The 20,689-nt window shown below is 35.0% G+C and overlaps 3 protein-coding genes across 3 annotated transcripts; 2 read left to right on the top strand and 1 right to left on the bottom strand.

The window, feature by feature from the left end:
- Window positions 1-3,726: 3,726 nt before the first annotated feature.
- On the top strand, window positions 3,727-4,487 carry GCK72_026093 (uncharacterized protein; the record flags this gene model as incomplete). Its single annotated transcript, XM_053736651.1, has 7 exons — window positions 3,727-3,792; window positions 3,845-3,906; window positions 3,958-3,991; window positions 4,053-4,127; window positions 4,181-4,239; window positions 4,293-4,356; window positions 4,443-4,487. The coding sequence occupies 7 exons, from the start codon at window positions 3,727-3,729 to the stop codon at window positions 4,485-4,487; spliced, it is 405 nt and encodes a 134-aa protein (XP_053580217.1).
- A 6,508-nt stretch (window positions 4,488-10,995) lies between these two features.
- GCK72_026092 (uncharacterized protein) lies at window positions 10,996-11,391 on the bottom strand (the record flags this gene model as incomplete). Its single annotated transcript, XM_003102048.2, has 1 exon — window positions 10,996-11,391. The coding sequence occupies one exon, from the start codon at window positions 11,389-11,391 to the stop codon at window positions 10,996-10,998; it is 396 nt and encodes a 131-aa protein (XP_003102096.2).
- Window positions 11,392-19,565: 8,174 nt separating this feature from the next.
- Window positions 19,566-20,055, top strand: GCK72_026091 (uncharacterized protein; the record flags this gene model as incomplete). Its single annotated transcript, XM_003101961.2, has 4 exons — window positions 19,566-19,594; window positions 19,642-19,747; window positions 19,838-19,938; window positions 19,986-20,055. The coding sequence occupies 4 exons, from the start codon at window positions 19,566-19,568 to the stop codon at window positions 20,053-20,055; spliced, it is 306 nt and encodes a 101-aa protein (XP_003102009.2).
- Between the last annotated feature and the right edge of the window lie 634 nt (window positions 20,056-20,689).

Genomic DNA, 20,689 nt, shown 5'->3' with positions numbered 1-20,689 from the left:
ATTTCTTGCCGGCAACTGAAAAATAGACCAAAAGGAGAGTTGCTGCCCGAAATCCTGCATGAAAGCTACTACAACACCATCGGAAGTGAGTCATAGTTTTTTTTTCACCCACGGTGACACCTGCTTCAAATTTGAATCCAAAACACGACCACGTTTTTGTCACAGTTTATACAAACGTCATTTTTCTCTATAAACCAATATTTCAGACTCTTCTCGGTTGAAGAAAGAAGTAGGAAAAGGAATATCACCAATGCGTTCACTCGATTCGGCTCGGCTTCCCGGCTCATTTCCTATTTTCTTCCTGTTTGTCTCAGTTTTGTGATCAACCATTACCTCTGCCTTATCCACACATTTCACATAATCCCTTATTTTGAAAATAATGTGTTGATCTCAATAAACCAATTGTATAAAGACGCAGATAAGCTTCAGTGTTTGTCTGATTTAAACTCAATAGTTAATCACCTGTGTTTTTTTACAAAAGCTAGGGTTCCGGCAGGCTGCGGCAGAAAACTGAGAAAAAGAAAAAACAAGAAAAGTAGGTTAGCAGATGTTTCAAAGAGTGTGGGAAATCAGTTTCAGGACACAATTCTTCAGCTGAAAATTGAGTTTCGCAAAATCACATAACAGGTATTTTACAAAAAACGTCACTAATTAGATTATCACGTTTCGGTTACTGTACTTTCCATTATCCTGTGTTTCAATTAAGTGTCTCTTTCATCAATTAGTTTTCTTAAGCCCTATAGGTGTTTATTGAGCCCTTCCATGTCATCTGATCTGCTTTCTAAAGGATTTCATCTGGTATTAGGATTAGCTGATTTTAGTTTGTTCAGTCAGGCAACGACTGAAAAGAAAAACATGTGAGCTTAGCACCTGACAAAAAAGGCGGAGTCTCAAAAAGGAAAAATAATTTCTCGTGCGTGAAGTTGTTCATTCTGTTTTTTTGGCTTTTTATGTTAAGACTTTTTTGATGTATTACATTTTAACCTTCTTTTCTAGAAATTATAGATGTTGTTTCCCATTTGGGTATAATTGCCGGACACGCCCATGCTGCATCAAATGATTAGTTTAAATTTTTTATTATAAGTTCTTCATTTATGTAGTAATATTAAATGGGGTAGGAGCTGGATTCAATTTGGCTACCTAATGCTGCCATAAAAAGTTTTTTTTGATTAACTCATTTTCGTAAAGTAATATTAAATGTATATTTTGTTAATTTTTTGTTAAAAATTGTAGGAGCCGGTTTCAATTTGGCTACCTTATGCTGTCATAAATAGTTTTTTTTGTTGATAAATTCATTTTTATAAAGTGATGTAGTAATAATAAATTTATATTTAATTATCTTTGTGTTATAAAGTTGTTCACGCGCTGAAAAACTGCATCCAAACGGGCTGATTGATGAACGCGGTATAGCTATCTTGATTGGGTCCGTGTGAAACATTCGTTACCTACAAAATGAAGCCATACATTCAATTGATGTGATGGAAAAACTATCTTGAAAGTATACCGTGACCGGATAACACAAAGAATGCCGTGACATTAAAATAATAATGAAATCTTGGACATTTTTTGAAGTGTAATAAGTTTTTCACAATTTTGAAGTTCATTTTTCTAAATAATTATAAGCCATGCCTTACATTATATCATTAATTCAATATTCAGAAAACATTTCGAAAATGTCATCAAAATAGGTCATGTCCCCCTTCGTTGAACTTTTTTCCTACTTTCTCCTGTTCTTCTTCCTGCAACGCATCTGTCATCAATCGTCTCGTCAACTCACTTTTTTCTCTCTCATTGTCCCAATTCCTACACTATCTCTTCCAATGAAACGGAGACCCCTTTCTCTTCCGAAGCGAAAAGGGCACCCTGCGTCTCTCCCCCCTTCTACACTATTTCAATACTCTCCGATAAGAAGAGAAGGGGGCATCCATTTCTCTCTCTTCTCGTTCGAGTCGATAGTGGTGACGTATTCTCCTTTTGTTTCTTTCGTTCCTCCTAGTCTCTCGGAGAGACCGCAGGCATATTCCACCGCACTCACGAACCACACAAAACGGACACTCTCCTTGGCCCTTTTCGATGCGGAGCGTTCTCTGCCAACGACGTTTCCCGTCTCTTCTCCGTTTTCGCTTTCCGACGGCCGCTCTCTGGTCTCCTGCACCTCTTTCTCGCCTACTATCTCTTGTGGTGCCTGGAGGCTTCGACAAATGAGGAGCAGTCAAATTGAGAGAGGGACGCCGCCCGACACTGCCAGGCACGGCTCCTGCTCCTTTGCTTCTCGCTGTTTTGATAATGATGTGTTAGAACGAGAGAGGGGCACGAGGAATATTTTTCGTTTTTTAGTAGGAACAGAGGGACTGATCTGTGGTGGCTAGTCGATGTTGCTGCGTCTCTATTAGAAAGTTGATGTGGTTTCTGTGAGAAGAAGAGAGAGAGAGAAAGTGATAAAAGGGAAATGTGATGGGTTCTGAAAAAAAATGGGAGAAAAGGAAAGTTTACACGGAATACACTGGCAGTTATGGAGAACAAACTGGAAACGACACTATTAAGAATGGAACTTTAAAACCAAAAAAAAAGAAAAAAGGATAACATTACACAATTAAATGATTCAGGGGAACAAATTGCCAAGTGTATCTACGAAAGATATTTCCAGGGACAGTCGAAGTTGAAATTTTTCAATTGCTAAAGAAAAAAAGCTCAAGTATACGAAGAAAAAAAGTTGACCAATGATTCGTCACAGGAAATAAATCAAAATCATCCAGAGATTCAGAATTTTCTACGAGGTTATTTATTACAAGTTTTTTAAAAAGGGATTCAACTTCCCTGCAATCTGAGTACGTATGCTCGTGCTTCAATAGTCAACAGGTCAAAATTTTATTTTTCAATAACATAATCCAGATCTGCTCCCAATTTCTTTTGAAGTTTTGGGTTTTTCCACCTCAATTAATCGTAGGTACCAAATGATATCATATTTTGCTGTTTTTCAGTTAAAAATGTCCAACTTTGAAAGTCCGTCATAGTAAAACCATTTTACCCACCTGGTTAGTATTCTATGGACCAAACAGATCAAAAGTAGAGCTCAGCTTTTGTAGTTAACTTTTTTGTGCCGACACTTTATAGAGAGTTATAGAATTTTTTACTTTTTCGAGATGTAACTTGCTAGGGAGCATCCTTACAAGAAATTTGTCAACTACAAAAATGGAGTTCCATTCTTAGTCTCTTCGATCCGATGAAATATCTCTTTGTGGGACAGTTAGTATTCCCACGACAAACTCTCGAAGTTGCGCATATTTAACTGAAAAAGGCGAGATATAATTCATTTTTTGCCGGTACTGTATATTTCAGAATACTCACGCCTCACTGTTGCTCACGCCTCACTGTCTGTCTAGATGTTCGGACCACCCTTATCTTTAATTTTTTTCATTGGTTCTTTGAAACTCCTACCACACAATCATTTTCAATGTCTGCGTCTATGTTCTTTCTTTTCTGAATGGCGGAGAGAGCGACGCGATGGAATAGTCAGTTTAGTATTTCGTTTTGATGTAGATTGTAGATGGCAATGCTAGTTTTTTTGGATAGTTATGAAGTAAAATATATATTTTTATATTTCTAACCAACAATGTAAGTTTTATATTTTATTGTATAGTTATATAAAAAATTTCAATTTTCCAGGTTGACAGCCTTCTGGTTGGCCGTCTTTATTGTTGTTTTTTCTATGCTGATTTTCTTCGAATGCTGAATCGTTTTGTTATTGTTGCTGATTATTTGTTGGTTACTGCTACTAGCTCTAGCAGAAATGTAAGTTTCACTTGTTTTATAATGATTTACTCGGAAATATTTCATTTTTCAGGTCAGTACCTCCCGAATCGCACATGAGGTCTATCTTGGAAAAGGAGATGAAGAATTATCGATGTGAGTAAGTTTTTTGTTATGTATACGTCATATTTAAGGAAAAATCTTCAGTTTTTTGTATGAAAGAAAATCATTAGTATTGTATGTAGGTAGGGATTAGAAAATGTTTCTTAATAATACAGGATGTTAATGTTCTGAAACTACAGATCCATGATGTTGCCAGAGACCGGCTAAAACAGCAGATCGCCATCGCTCATCGGAATCCTCCATTTCTTGTTTTTGTAAGTATTCATCTCATTGGTCATTTAAAGTAGCTAATTTACCTATTTTTCAGAAGAACAGCCGGACAATTCAAGCTGTACTGGGAATCTTTGGAAAGATGGCAGCATTGTGGTGAGTAATATATTTGTTATAAAATTTTCAGTTCTAGACTTTTATTTTTTCAGTCGGAACCGTTGCAAAAATGATGGAAAAAAGAATTTTGAGTTAGAAGCGGCCAGAAATTACTGGGTGAGTTATTGTGATAAGAATTTAGTCGAAATGAAAAAATCAACTATCTCACTATTAAAAACTGAAACTGTAAAAACCTCTTTCAGGATGTTCCCACCACACCAGATGACAGCGGATGGGGTCATAGATAATAATTTATTTGTTAATTTACTTTTTATTATTAAATTTATTTTGTTGAATAAATAGTTGTTAAGTAAAAAACCGTGCTCTAATTCTGCTTTTTATTAGATTTCAAAAGGAAATACTTGAAGAAATTCCAGATCTTCAGACTTTTAAAGTTTTTGCGCTGCGGATTTACTCTCCGTGATCTTACAACTGAAAATATCGCTTTCTGAAAAATAAAAATGATACCAGTAAACCGTAATTCGAAAAATAATGCTAGTGGTTTTGAATCATTAAAGACAAAAATATCACTTTTTTTTAGTTTTTAATAGCTCCATTTCACAGAATAACAGTTGTGCAGCATTAAGTTTTACGGTGTTGCAAAACAACAATAAGGAGAAATACTGGAGTTATAAATACGTTTCTGTTCGAATCCAATAAAATTGAATTATTTGAAATTGTCTTGTTTCTTATTTTCAGATGTTCTCAAGTTTCCAGGATGACCAATTTGAGTTGGCAGACGACGGGCATGATATGAAATAGGATTTTGCTAACATAAGTTACTATTGGTTTCTAGGAGCATATATTTCAGAAATTGAACATTTCATCAAGTTTTTCCGGATATTAGAGAAAAAACATAACCCAACACTGAATATATACAGTCTCTGAAATCATTCACTATCATATTTGAGAGATGTTCCGTTCTTATCGGGTAATAACGCAACTGCGCTTTCCATTTGACTCATCTCCTGAAAAAAGAAACTAAACACTTTTCTCTGTTTCTCTGGGTCTGTCGTCTTTCTATTTTCAAATAGAACCGAATTGCGTCCCTTCCCTTTCATTTTCACTCTTTATTCCTCTATGTAGCAGTTGGCTGAGTTTGTATCTTCCTTTCCTTTTTTGTAAATGTGATTTTTTAGAATGAAGTTATTTTTTAATCTATATTATTGGAAACTATGTAGGTTTGAACTGATTCATTCTAGAAGTTATAATTTTCTTATTGCAGACTGGCAGCTTGTGTCGCCGCCTATATAGTTGTTTTGTAATTTGATTTTTTGTGAATTAAAAAAAAGTAGATTATGTAAGATAGGTAAGTTAACAAATCTGTACAATAATTCATTGACTTTTTCCAGAATTGTTAATTTCTGAAATTGTTATTGGTTTCAATTTGGTGAAGTTTGGATGCTAGCAAAAATTGAACACAAAGGACTACTTGCAATACGGAAGTCAAGATGAACGAGCATCCAGTTTTCAAGCCAGGTTGTGAATTATAAAAAATATGGACGAAGTTCAACTGGTGAGCTAATGGATTTGTTAAATAAATCATTGAATTTTTCCAGAAATTCAACTTCTGGAGTAGTTATTGGTTTTCGTTGAGTAAAAAGTTGAAGGAGAAAACCTGTGAGTTACAGAATCTCAAATTGAGTTATTTGAAACAGCTATTTTACCAGAAACCAGCATATTTTAGAGAAATGAAACTTCCCACGATGTATGTGCAAAGATATCAAACGGACATGTCAGCTTCGCCAAGAATTCGGTGAGTCGGAATTTCAAAAGTTTCTAAAAATGAACAAAAAAAACTAGCTAAAAATATTTTAATATACCAATTTTTCAGAGTCATATCTTTCCCACTCCATGGAATTCACTCACCGACGTCAGAGGTATGTTGAACCTTAAAAAGCTGTTCTTCAGTTTTATTTATTTAATATTTCAGCAAAATCGATCCCAAACACATGGATGACAGTTTGGATAGAATTGGGAAAGTGAGTTTGAATTTCATTCTTCGTTTTGATATACCCGATAAATAATAATGACAACAATTCTATATTTTCAGAAAAAAGGAAACAGTCGTAGCAAAACTGGGACCGTCGGAACACAAAAAAGGTCTATCGTTAGGGAAGTAGAGATGGGTAGGTTTTAAAATCTAAGAAATTCAATACGCTCTCTTTTTTTCAGATAAACTTGGAACTGTGGACCACTAGAGGTGTCTTAGGAAATTGAAGAAATCTGTGTAAGTCTAACTTTTTTCTTAAATAAAGTTATCATAATGTAGTTTTGATTAAACAACGTCAATGTATGAGCTAAAAACAGATTTTCCATATTCCTGTTAAGAATGATTATTTTTTCAGCCTCCAAAAGATCTTTCTGGAATCAATGGCTACTCGTGATTAAATTTTTTTGTGTAATTTTTTTTTTTGGAAAACGAATGAATTGTTGTATAATGATGCCAGTGTTACTGTTTCTCAAGTTTTCTGATCTAACAAAAACATCTGTTTCAGTTTAAGAGAAAAAATCAACATCCTGAAAAGTACTGTCACAAACCATGGCAAAATTTTGTCGATCTATGTGTATATATTTTGTTTTTCGAAGACACGGGTTCAGATGAAATGCTTCAAAAATTGTCTTGTTTCATTCCTCATTTTCAGTTATTTCAATTTGATTAAACAGCAGAAATGCTGTTAGTGAGAGTTAGGGACTGGCGTCTATGTGTCACTTTCAGATGTTTTGGCTTTGGAGCATTTTGCAACTAATTACTACTGTGGTATTTGCAACTAACTAGGGAAGTACTTTCAGAAAATGTCTGAGAATTTGCTGAAAACTGACTCATTGGTAGTTTGACTATTCTGAATACGATGGTATCAAAATATTTTACCCTATTCCTGCTGGGGAGCTCACAAAACTAGTCTGAAACTTGCTCCGCAACATTTTGCACTGTTGTCACTTCATTCAGTGTTTATTTCAGTTTCATTGTATTCAGAATGTTCGAAACTACAGTACCAGACAAAAAGCTATCAACTTTAGCTGTTTTCAGTTGAAAATGACAAACTTTGAGAGTGTGGTCATGGTAATACTGATTGGCCCATCAAGTAGATTTTTTTTTTTTTTGAACATTTTTTAAATGTACAGATCTTCATTTTTGTAGTTGACAACTTTTTTGTACGAGCACAAGTTACGTATCGACCAGTGTGTGTCTTCGAAAAATTTCTTTCGAAAATTTTTCGAAAAACCCTTCGAAAAATCTTTCGAAAAATTTTTCGAAAAATTTTTCGAAGAATTTTCGAAAGAAATTTTTCGAAGATTTTTCGAAGATTTTTCGAAAAATTTTCGAAGAATTTTCGAAAAATTGAGGGGTGTTCGGAAATTTAGGGAAAAATCTGGAAACAGGGATTTCGGTTATGGATGAACAGTTTTCAGTTCCGGAGCACATTTGTATTATCGGACACGTTTTGCACCAATAAAATTTTGATTGGAGTCATTTTTAGTGAATAAACAAGTCAACTGGCAAGGAACTTATGCGAGGGCGGACACAAATGTGCTCCGGAACTCTAAAATGCCCATCCATGAGCGAAATTCTTGTTTCCAGATGTTTTCCGAAATTTTCAGAATCTTCTAGAAACTTCCAGAAATTTCAAAAGATTTTTCGAAAATTCTTCGAAAAATTTTCGAAAAATTCTTCGAAAAAATTTCGAAAAATTTCTTTCGAAAATTCTTCGAAAATTTTTCGAAAAATTTTTCGAAAGATTTTTCGAAGGGTTTTTCGAAAAATTTTCGAAAAAAAATTTTCGAAGAATTTTCGAAAAATCTTTCGATTCCAACGTTTTTCGAAAAAAAAAATTTCGAAAGCACACACTGGTATCGACAAAGTAATTTCTCCCTCAAATCGACCATTTTCAGTGCAGGATAGTGCGATTTTTTAGCTGTCGTCTAAAATTGACCATAACTCTCTAGGGAATGCTCGTGCAAAAAGGTTGTCAACTTCAAAAATGAAGATCTACCTTTGATCTGTATAATTCATTAAAAATAAACTTGATGGGACAATCAGTATTACCATGACGCACTCTCAAAATTGGTCATTTTCAACTGAAAACAGCTGGAGTTGATAGATTTTTGTCCGGTACTGTACCTATGAGTCAATTTTCACCAAATTCTTCAACATTTCTAAAAGTAGTTCTATTGTAAGACGTTTCGCAACTGGCCAGTGTCGTGATGTCAAAAAATGGCTTCCCAATGATCAAAAAGTGAAACAGATTTGTGTTGTGTATTTAGTTATGTTAATGTTATTAGCTCTTAAGGGTGATAATTTATGATTATATACTTAGTGCACCGTTGGCATATATGCTAATTAATTAGTATATAAGCCAACGATGTACATGTTCTTTTGTACTTCTTTACCATAAACCTGCAATCTCGAACCTGTAATCTTCTGATTAGTCATTTTTTCAAACAACTGATAGAGTCTTAAGATGGTATGATCTGTGATCATGCATTCTCAAAATTTAATGACTGTCGAACTCCGCGCCACGTATCATATCAGTTATTTTTTTATCTCTTATCTTTTCTTCTCTATCACCGATGTCGTGAGACTGGAGTTATATTTTATTTCTGTTCAATGCATCGATGGTGAGTTCTCCTCTTTCAATTTTTCGCATTAATCAAATGAAATTTTTAAGAAAACAACCAAGGACTCCAATTTTTTTTATTTGTCGTCATCGATTGCATCTGAAGTAAGTTTATCTAATTTTCTTTGGTATGTTTACTGATTATAGTTTTTTTCAGACTGGCTCAGTGTGTATGATGCCTAAAGTCTTGTAAAGCTGATTTTGTTAGAATTTAATGATTGGAGATGTAAATTGTATTGATTAAACCATGTAAGTAAAACTAGATTTTGGAATCAAACTACTGATTTATTAATTTTTAGGTTGACTCAGTGTGTATGAGTCTTCATGGTTTTTGGAGTGATTTTTTTGGAATTAGTTGTTTTGTTCGTAGGTAATGTGTTGGAGGAGCCATGTGAGTTCAAATTGACTAAAATTTTAGAAATTGAATAATTTGATTTTCAGTATTGACCCAGTGTGTATGGGTCTTTATGGTTTTTATGTTGTTATTTTTTTGGAATTATAATATTTGGTTTGGTAGTTAGTGGAGCTGATCTATCTAACGTAAGTTTATTCGAAGATCTAAACTTTCTTTACAATTTATTATTCTCACTTCCAGATAGCAAATCTGGATTGTGACAATTTGGAATTTGAATGGATGAGCCAGCGGAGGTGTATGAAGTTAGGAAGCCGTGTAAGTGATGTTATATTTTAATTTTTATACTGGTTTCCATAAGTATTCCATGGTTTAAGGAAGAAAATGTATCATTTTCAGTTGTGGCTCGGGAATTGGAACGATTGTTTGAAAATGGATGAACCCGACAGAAAAAATGTCTGGAGTTAGAAAGTTGGAAAAAAGTGAGTGTTGTTTTGCTTTTTTAAATTTGTTTCCTTATCAATTCCAAGTTTCGAGTGATACATTTTATCATTTTAAGTTACAAATTGAGAGAGGATCGATCGTTAAGAAAATGGATGAGCCCGACAGAAGAGATGGCTGGAGTTAAAAAGATGTGGAAATGTAAGTGATGTCCTATTTACAATAAAGACAAATTTGCCATTGTAACTTTCAGATTGCGAACTCAGACTGCGATGCTTTAAAAATTTGGATTAAAATTGTAAAGTTTTATTATTTTTTAATTTGTAGTTAAATAAATATTAATGTATTTGATCAATGTCTTATGTTTTCGTTTCCTCTGGTTTTGGAAAAAAAGGAATTGCAGTCGCCATTTTTTTCGATTTTCTCAATTCTAATTAGGTGACAAATTCTTCGTTATCAGTTTTGTCAGAGACCGTGAAAATCACATGTCTCCTCAAAATCATTGTAGACTTTTTAATTCCACCATTCTCTTCTTATCACACAAACCACAAAAACCGAACAAAGGGAAAAGGAGGAATTGAAAAGTGGAGAGAGAGAGAGAGAAAAGAGATGATGCAAAGATAGTGCCACTAAATGATAGAATGGAACTGATAATGATCACGGGAACAGAAGAAGCGGAGCTAGGGAACAGAGGAAAAAGGCTATGGTAGTTTTTGAGCGGATAGAAAGAAAGTAGAAGTGCTTTAAAGTCTTGAAAATGAGTAAAAGGAGAAAAATTGTACAATTTGAAGATTTAAATGTTGTCTCATTTTTCATAATCTATAATAATTTCATTTAAACTGGAATAGAGAAGTTAGACTTCAACTACCACACTCCTAAACTAGAAAAGAGCAAGGGGAAACTTAGCAGAGAAGTATTTGAGAAACACAGTAGAGAGGAGCATCATTCTTGTCTCTTGAAAAAAAGCTTCGGTTGTACGAACCACGGAAGAGTAGAGTTGAAAGACTGAAAAATATCAAATTTTCTTTGCCTCATTTCTACAAAAACGTACCAAAACAAGAAATTCGTCTTTGATGATTATTTCTACGTAGTTTGCAAAGATAATGCTGTTCTTCCGTATGAAGATCAACTGAAATTAGAACATGTGTATGAGATAAGAACAAATAAGCAAATATTAGTTATCTCTATATACCTAGTGGAATATCATCTAATTTTCTATGAAAACTAATTCTGTATTTTTAAAACTGTCTTCAACAACTGCCCAATGTTCAACTATGCATTGGTGAGCTAAAATCATACCACACCAAACCATAAATTTGAGTTTATTTAGTTTTCAAGGTAAAACTAACACAAAGCTACTGATCGGAAGTATCTCACCTGCGTTTCCCCAGCTTTAATCGGCTTTCCAAATTCAACATTGTCGAGCTTTCCATTTTTTTTGTTTTTGGAATACTTCACATTAAATTTGTGCTTTTGATTGCTCTTCACAAAAGCGATAGTCATATCAAGATGCTCTAAATCGAAGCGGGTTCCGTAGTGCAAGTTCAAATTCATATCGCAGTTTTCTGAGTGGTGTATTTTGTAGTTCCCGTAGTATACGTTGGGTAGCTCCTTGTCAGATTCTTCTGTGAGAACTTCGTCGACTGGTTCTGGTGATGTAGAAGCATTGGGTGCCGCACAAAACAAACCACAGGCAAGTACGGATAGTAGAAAAATTTCAAATATTCTTGTAGAAGTCATTCTTTAGAGGGTTGGGTGAAGGTGAGTTTGATGTACGAATGAATCTATAAATTAAAGTGATTCGATATAGATTGATCTGATTGAAAAAAGAATTTCTTCGTTACTGAATTGATTTTGGTTGACGATAAGGATGCTCGGTGTTTGAGCTTACTAGGGAATGGTCTAAACTGACCGTGGAGTTCAGAAACAAGACACAATCCAAAGACAATCAAATTTTAATGGGAAATCAGTTTCCAAAAATTGCTGAATGGCCTCCAGAATCCAGATATTCTAGTTTGAAAATCCAAAGTTAATACATGTGATTTACTTGGTTTTTCACCCAAATTCAGACCATTCCCTAGTTCGAAGTTTGAGATGAAAGTATAAAGTACAATAATATAGAAATTATACTAAAAAGAGACCCAAATCGGGTTCAGTCTGTTTGAGATACTCGGGTGTCCACGCAAACCTCGGGTTAAAAGGCTGAATGAGGAGCCCGGTCGGTTTGTGAGGCTCCGATGTCGATGCTCCGCCCAAATTTTTTTTTAATCTCATTCTTTTTTCAAGCGGAAGTTCGCTTTCTCGACCGCTTTTCTTCAGTTTCTCAGTTATTTGGTTTATCTTTTTCACTCAAAACACACAACACTATTTTTGAAAGGAGGCGGACGCATTCGTTTTCAAAAAATGTTCTCTTCTATCTCATCCCTTTTTTTAAACGGAAATTCGCTTTCTCGACCACTTTTCTCTAGTTTCACGATTATTCGGTTTTTCTTTTTCTTTAAATGCGCACCATCCTCTGTGCCCTCTTTCTTTTATTACCATCTCACTTTTAATAGGAAATAAGAAAACGTTCATTTGAGAAAGCGAATGCGTCTAAATCCCCAAAAAACTGCTGTGAAAAAAGCCAGAAACCAAATAATTGAGAAACTGAACAAAAGGCTGAAGAAAAGCGGGAACCGATCTTCTGTTAAAAAAAAGAGAGAGATTGAAGAAAACGTTTTTTTTTATAACGAAAGCGTCCTTTTCTTTCCAAAAATAGTGTAGTGTATTTGGAGTGAAATATAGATGAACCGAACTAGTGAAAAAATGTAATGTTAGGAAAAAAGCCGAATAAGGGTGAGGCCAATTTTGAACTTTGTTGGAGGGGAAAAAACCGACTAGTTCTTGAAGTTTCGTCACACGAAAAAAATCACGGTTCCTAACAAAGAAAGTTTTCGGGGACGCCACTTTCAAACGACCTATAAATTTGGTTATAGGTATTTTTGACCACAAGGCGTGGTTATATTTGTGTTCCCTAGCGGTTCACCTGTGTTCGTACGTTGCAAAAATGAAAATATCTTGCGTATACTACTTGTCGATTTGAAATTCCGCGTAAAAAGCTTATCCATATGAAATTTGAGAGCTCTTAACTCGACTCGCAGAAACATTTAGTAGGTTTTGATTGCAGATATGGACTCCCCATGGTCGAAAATGTCTATAACCTAATTTATAGGTCGTTTGAAAGGCGCGTCTCCAAAGACTTCTCTCGTTAAAGTTGTTAAATCTTTTTTTACGAACAGTCTAAACTCAAGTGCAACTGAAAGCTGCTAGAGTTGATGTAAATATGTACAGTGCTTCAGATTTTAATTTTCCATCAGTTTTCTCATTAGTTATCTGATATATTTCATTGGAAAAAAGTACTCTCCCAAATAGCACTTTTTTCCATATCTGTTCTTTAGATCTTGTTCAGGCGCTCAGGTTTTATGCATTTCTGTTTTAATTGTTTCCTTCCCGTTTTTTCCATTCGTTCGCGAAAACTCTCAAAGACATTTTTCATATCCATTTTGAAAAGCTCTCTATTGCCGGAAATTCTTTTTAAAAGCTTCATTCAAAAAAGGGGATACATTTCTTATTCGAAAACCTATTTTTAGAAGGTATACAAAGAAATATGTGAAGGTGGAAAACTGAAGCCTTCTGAAAAGCTGTAGCAGAAAATGTTTCTAAAGGCTCAATTTAAAAATGGGTTCCATTTCTAAAAACGGAAGACATTACACAACAATGTTTCAGTTTTTTCAAATCAAACTCAGTTTCCGCAGCAACATAAATCGAGATGACTGAATCCGAACCAATTGGATCAGCACTGAAAATAATCGTAACCTTTAATTCTGTGCCGAATTGTTTTAAAATAGTGTCCAGTCATATTTTGGTCGGTTATCATTACTGTCAGTTTCAATGTTAGCAGTTCTACCTTGAACGCAGTTCTGATACTCAGTGAGAACATTCAAAACTTTCAACATACAGTGCGCGAAACATCTTTAGGACCCCCCCTCCATTTTGGGGGTTCTAGAAAAACAAGAAGAGATATTAAAAATCTGTGAATGCCAATCGATTCCAAGTCCAAAATAACCCCTGGAAACAAATTTTCATGAACCTATCACTTTTCATACCCTCGTACCACCAAAAACTCACTTTTTTGGCCGCGAAATATCTTTAGGACCACCTGAAAAAACCAATTTTCAGTTGATTTTCAAAAAATTATTTAGGTGGAAATAGTTTAAGGTAACACAAAATCACATTTCATTGTGTTTTTACATGTTTTAACATCAATTTCTGCTTGTTTTATCTTCAAAAACAAAACTTCAATATCACTCTATATCACTTTTTGTGCATTTTTTGACTTTGATGGCTTATTTCTCTGAAATAGAATTGACTACTATTTCGAAACGTTATTGGTCAATTGGCGCATTTATTTGTCAACCTAATGCGAAAAAGATTTTGGAAAACTACCAACATTGAGCGGAGTTGCATGTCATCAACTCAAAAGGACTCCATTTACTACTGAAAACGTGAAAAAAACAGCTGTTTGTATTCAATTGCATGCAACTGAGAAAATGGGAGGTTCCGGAAGCCTTTTGTAATAAAAAGTACAACATCGTCTGTTTTTTTTTCAGATCAGAGTCTTAACTGATTCATTATTTACGGATACGGAAAAGTACCAGTTGCACAAATGCCTAATTCAAAAACTGGGATATTTCGCCATTTCTTCGATGAAAACTTCTTGTATTTTTTTATTTATTTTTTGTAGAAGGGACATGCCACTTATGCTACACTAACGTCTTCTAGTTTTTTTTTACTGTAATACTTGGTTTTCTGTTTCGAACAGATAAAAAAACGGCTTTTCCAAAGAGAAACAAAGAAATTAAGTAACGGAGCACAATTAAGGAATCTCCATCCCCACTGAATAGAATTTTTAAAACTTAACAAAAATTCATAGTTATTTAGGAACAGATAGCGTGTTTTAATTATTACAATCCAATTCCCTCTCTATTATCTGAAGAGTTTCTTGTTTCATTGAGAACCACTCAATCACACGAAGAGACAGTTGTTCCGTTGCATCTTTTGCACTCGTCCCAATGACCAACCCCTTCGCCTGAGAAGAAGATACTCACTTTTATTCCCGGTTCCTATTTCTATTTACTCCTAACTATGTTTAACTGTTTCTACTATTATATTTAACTTTTTCTAATGATGTAAGTTTTCTGTTCATTTCCAATGGTTCTCAATGGACTCAGTTTCAGGTTTGATGGCATGTGTGCAGGTCTCTCATCATTCTTTTGTAGATGATTTTTATTGAATTCTTGGATGTTTGGGTTGTGTAATATGTATTTTCATGTAAGTTTATTTATTTTCTGAAAAAATAATATGTAATCGTTGTTTCAGGTTGGTCAGTTCTGGAGAAAAAGATGTTTGCGGTGGTTTTTCGATGAACAGCTTTATTCTGAAAATGTAAGTGTTTCTGAATTCCATTCAGAAAATATCGTACACTTTTAAAAAGTTCAGGAAGATGCTCGAACTTATTGGAAAAAGTGTCTGAAGAGTGTTTTGTCTGAATAATATTTTGAGTGTTTAAAGATGTTAATATATTGAATTACTTTATGATGCATCAAAATGATAAACTGAAAACTTGGAAGAATACATTCCAAGTTTTCCTTTGATAATCTGTTTCTGAAAAACTTTTTTTTAATCATTATGGTGTTGCTCAACTCGTTTCTTTTCAGAATAATGCTCGAACTTGTCTTGATGTTGACGATCGTTTTCATTGTCCACTAATTTTGCCGATTTTGAAAAAGTAGGAAGAGTTTTTGCAGTTCATAGAGGCGAAATGTAAAGAGTAAGTTGAATTTACTTTTTATCATTACTGTTTCCATACATTTTTTAATCTCCAAGATTTGGAATCATAATGACTATTTTTCAGAGTGTCATGGGCAACCGTACTACTCAATTCAAAGTTATTCTGAAAAGAAAAACAATGATGTACTTCTTCAAGTGCTTCCAATGGTTACACAACTGATGGAAGCAGTCCAACGGATTGAGAAAAAAGTCGATAAACTTCAGGAAGAGCCTGAAATCACGGCCAAACTCATCGAAAGGCCGGCAGCCACCTCCATTCATCCACTCAAAGAGGACGAAGAAGGTCCGGTAGACCGGAAAGAAGAAATCACAGCTCCAACCGAAGACTTAATCCCTTCTGAAGAACCTGATCAAAAGGTATCGAGTGGAATTTCGTCTCAGCCACCATTGGAGAAAAGAAGAAGAAACTCTTCATCTTCACCGTCACCTTTTTCACGATCATCATCGACTTCTTCATCGAAAAGGACTTCAAAGAGACATTCAACACCATCCAAAGGACATGAAACAAGTAGTCATGCCACAAAGGAATCGAATGGACATGCTTCAAGAAATGAATCCACAAAGGAATCATCTGGACAAGCTCCAAGAAGTGAATCCACTAAAGAAGCAACGAGACATGCCCCACCAAGAGAAACGCTGAAGAGACGCCGCATCTCTCCACCCAAAACCGAGGAATCTCCACGGAACCGTCGGAGATCACCACCTCAAGCCAAGACTTCGGCTCAGAGACGCCGGATCACACCGCCACGGACACAGAACCGTCCCGAAAGACATGAGACAGAAAGAACCCATATGCCAGTCACACAGCGGTTCGTGCTCGAAAAGGGCATGGAGGAAGAGTCGAGAAATCCGTGCAGTTTCTGCTTTCAACGTCACTTCAGTGACAAATGTGGAAATCACGTCGACATGGAAGAGCGAAAAAGAATTCTCACAGAGAAGAATCGCTGCTGGAGATGTCTGCTGGTTCGTCAACCTGGACACAACTGCCCATCAAGGAAATGCTTCTACTGTGCTCAATATGGACACAACAAAGCAATATGCACACGACCAGAGACTATAGTCGACGACGAATGAGGACTCTTCGATGGATCAACGACGACGACAACGATTGGACTTCCCATGGACTCAAATTTCCCCTTTTTCCCCTTTTTTCTGTATTCCCCCCCCCCTACATCTCTTTTCTGTTTTCATTCTTATCATTATATAATTCCAATTTTCCTTTCTTATTCCTTTCCCTCCACCTTTCTAATCCCCTCTCTCCCTCTCCCCCCGGAATGTACTCGAGTACTCAACCTGTTGATTAATTATTATTCTTATTTATATTAATTTACTTCCTCTTTTAATCTATCATTTTCATATTTCTTTTATTATATTTCAAATATCTTATTGCCTCCTCTTTCTATTCGTCATCTATGTTTTGTTAACCTTTTTTCTCCCGTTGCCCTTTGTTTCTGTTTCTGCATTGTAACATTACTGTTTTCTATCCCTCAACCCTCTAAACACGCCCCTATTTCCTTGGCTTGTTCCTCTCCCTCTTTTTCCTCACTCTTCACCTATCACCCAACGACTCGTGTGACCCACGAATCGTTCCCTCATTCAATTGTATTCAACTGTTAACTCGTTCTAATAAACTTATTATTGAAAGAGCATAGTCTATTGAACCACTGCATCAAAAGGACTAGATATTCATCTGGTGCTAACTTACCAAATGATTTTCGCTTTGTATTTTTTAATTGTAAAATTATATGTAACCTTCTTTTTTTCTGATGTTCTTGAACTTTTATGATTTTGAATTTATAAATATTTTGATACTAAAAAATGTTTTTTGAATACAGGAAATACATCGTTTCAGGGAAATTCAAGAATTTAGCAGTGAACTAATTTTAAGAACAAAAAAATATAGAAAAGTTATATAATTTTTTTAAATGTTCACAATTTTCAATATGTTAAAACAGGTAGGGTTTGTGAAATAAAACCGTTGAGTTTCTTGTTTCGAAAAATTTATCATTTTATTAAGAAACGCTTGGCCACTTGAAGAAACATGCGTTCTGTTTTGTAGGAATCCCATATGAATAGAATTCTCCAAGCTTAAACAAACTTCAATGTTTGTAAGGATCATATTCCGTGTCAAAATTGTTACAATCTAATCCCCTCTTTACTATCTGAAGAGTTTCTCATTTCGCTCAGAAACACTCAATCACACGGAGAGACAGTTGTTCCGTTGCATCTTTTGCTCTCTTCCCAATGACCCACCCCGTCGCCTGAGAAAAATAAATTCATTGTCATTCTCATATCCCATTTCTATGTATGATTAGAATATTGCTTGGAATCTTGATTTGAAAATCTTGATTGGTAAAAAGCTCGGAAAGAAATTGGTAATGACTAGTGAGAAGTGGAAAAAAAGACAATAAGAAACTGCAGGGAGAGCTAAGTGGGGGTTAGTGTCAAAGCAGTCAACTAAAAATGAATTGAAAAAAGAAATAAAAGCTTACAAGAAACCAGGAGCGTCGGCAAAGATAAAAGGCGCGGCAAGAGAATATTCAAAAACGGCAAGCGTCTGTTATGATAGGCATAAGGAAGTAGTGAAAGATTGAGGAGAGTTGCAAAAAACTGTGAGAAAAACGACAGTATCGCTAGGTAAATTGATCGAACAGTTTTGACTATCAATCAAGATGAAGGAGAGACGCCGAGCGGAAGAACAACTGTCAAATTGAAACATCTGGGAAACGGGTGGAGCAGAGCAGTTGGCATCAAGAGATGAAACAGATTGGGGTCACATCCGTGTAACTGGCAGGGAACAAGGATTGATGTTTGTTTAGAAAAGTTGACACCATCAGAGATATCTTAAACAAAAAATTAAACAGGTGCACAATAAAGAAATGTAGAAGAAAGAACATGAGGGACATTACATGTTCAAACATTAAAGTAGCTGCAAACCTGAATGAACAATGCCGAATGATGTGAAAAAAAAACACGAAACAATTGGAAAAGAGTTGAGTCATTGATCCTGCAATTCAGTCTGCAGTTTAGTCGCATACCTTTCCTTCTGACAGTTCTGACTCTCCATTCCATGAAAACTGTTGAAGATGTAATTGAAACCACTCTTATAAATTACTGGAGTTTCTAGTAGCCTTCTATTTATTTTGTTTGGGTTCGATGGATGTTCCGAAAGTGCTTCGGAGCAACTAAGAAGTGATTATCTCCCATTGAGAAAATCAACAAAAACTACGAACATTTTAGTCTAAGTTGGCACAAAACTTCTACTCTACGAATTATTCTTACAAGATTTCCAAATATAATCGGTATTGTTACGTCTGAAGCTCAGAAAAACTTTCAAAGCTTTCGGAAATTGAAACTGAACCCGTTGACAAGTAAACACATCAATTTCCTCTTTTGAAATTTTAGATTTGATCGAATATACATCAATCCACTAAGCTATCTTTCACATCCGACGTTTAACTGCTCGAGTTTGAAGGTTCCACGAAAAAAACGCTTCCGTCATTCAGGACTCTTCTTTCACATAAATATTTATTGCTTCCTGCTCAAAAAATCCGTTAAATTCAATCGGTTTTTGAGAAAAGAATTCAAAACGTCTCGCGTTCTTTTTATTGGTTTTGTACGCTGGTTTTTCAAGACCGCTTATTTTTCTTTTTCTTCTTCATTCATAAATACTTCATTGCTTCCAAGAAGTTGGTATGACATCCCTCCTCAACAATTAGGATTATTTTTGAAGTTCGAGATTTGAATTCATGTTTTTACATCCCTTTTCTCCAGATATAACTGAATTAGTTTTCAATATTTTACATGCATTTAAAAAACAATATTCTTTACGTTTCAGACAGTTATTTTCCTAATTTCATCTCTATGACATGAACTTGTGCAAAATGAAAGTTGCTCTTCTTCTTCCGCTACAGTTTCTTCTCGTTTTGCTTGTGCTCGGAAATGAAATGGAAGACAGCATTGACATACACTTGACTGGCAATCTAACCTGTAAAAACTCTTTTTCACGGAGCTGGTGTGCAAGAATGATTTTGATGGAGGATGAAGCAGAAGGGTTTAAATTGCTTCCGTACGTTTCAGTTTGATTATTTCTAATTTCAGCACGCCTTTCCATGACGAAATAGACGAGGTCTTAGTGAAGTGCACGGATCAAAGGTCGATGGAGTATGAAATGCAAGGAAAACAGAAAATATATGGACTTTTAGACGTAAGATTTTTATTGGTTTTATTTACTAATCCCTTTTAAATTATGTGTAAAGGTCTAAACCATTTTTAAACTTCTAATAAAAATTTTCAGCCATTCTATGAACTTCATATGTTGATTTATCACACTTGCTCTGATGACGACACGGCTTGGAAACAAGATCAGATTCTTGACCCGGTTCCAGTTTTTGACACGTAAGTTTTAATTATTTGTGAATTCAAAATTCTATTACTAATTTCAGAAACATCAAACGTACCGAAGACTTCGTTTTGACTAAAGCAATTCAAGTCGAAAGTCTTTCTGGCAAATAGTTTTTTCTTCAATAAACAAACATTAAATTCCAAATGTTTTTTTTTCCTATGGCATTTAGATAAACAACAAAACGTACAAGTACTTCTATATTTAAAAGTAAAAAATTTGGGACTAGCTGAAGAGGACACAAAGAAAGGCAAGAAGAGGGGAAGAAAAATACTTGGACGCTCTCGGGGCGCTGTGTGAGGAGGGGAAGGCAAAGATGGGTACACATGGGTGGATGGAAAAGAATATTGCGGGAAGAAGGGAGTTTGAATATTATGTGTTACTTACTTACTAGTTTGGAGAAACATAGATGGTTTTTAATGGGGTAAAACATAAAGAAACAAAATTACAAAACTGTCGGATATACAGATTCCTTTCGTTCATAAAATTTATCATTCATTAATCTGAAACATGACGGGTTTATATAAAAATTCAAAAATTCATTCTTCAAGTCACGTCATTCTCCAAACCTGGATGACCGAAAAAACTGTCCCGATCATCACAAATGTGGAGATTGACAGACTGAAGAGAACTCACTTCACCTTTATGAATGAATAGTGGAATAGAGAATACAAATAGACAGAATATGTCAAATCAGTGATCGAACGGGATCAACCGTTTTCAAACCGTGAGGTTTCGGGAATAATC

Source organism: Caenorhabditis remanei, chromosome X, assembly GCF_010183535.1.
Source record: "Caenorhabditis remanei strain PX506 chromosome X, whole genome shotgun sequence".
NCBI classification, from domain to species: domain Eukaryota; kingdom Metazoa; phylum Nematoda; class Chromadorea; order Rhabditida; family Rhabditidae; genus Caenorhabditis; species Caenorhabditis remanei.
This window is presented reverse-complemented; position numbering and strand designations above follow the sequence as displayed.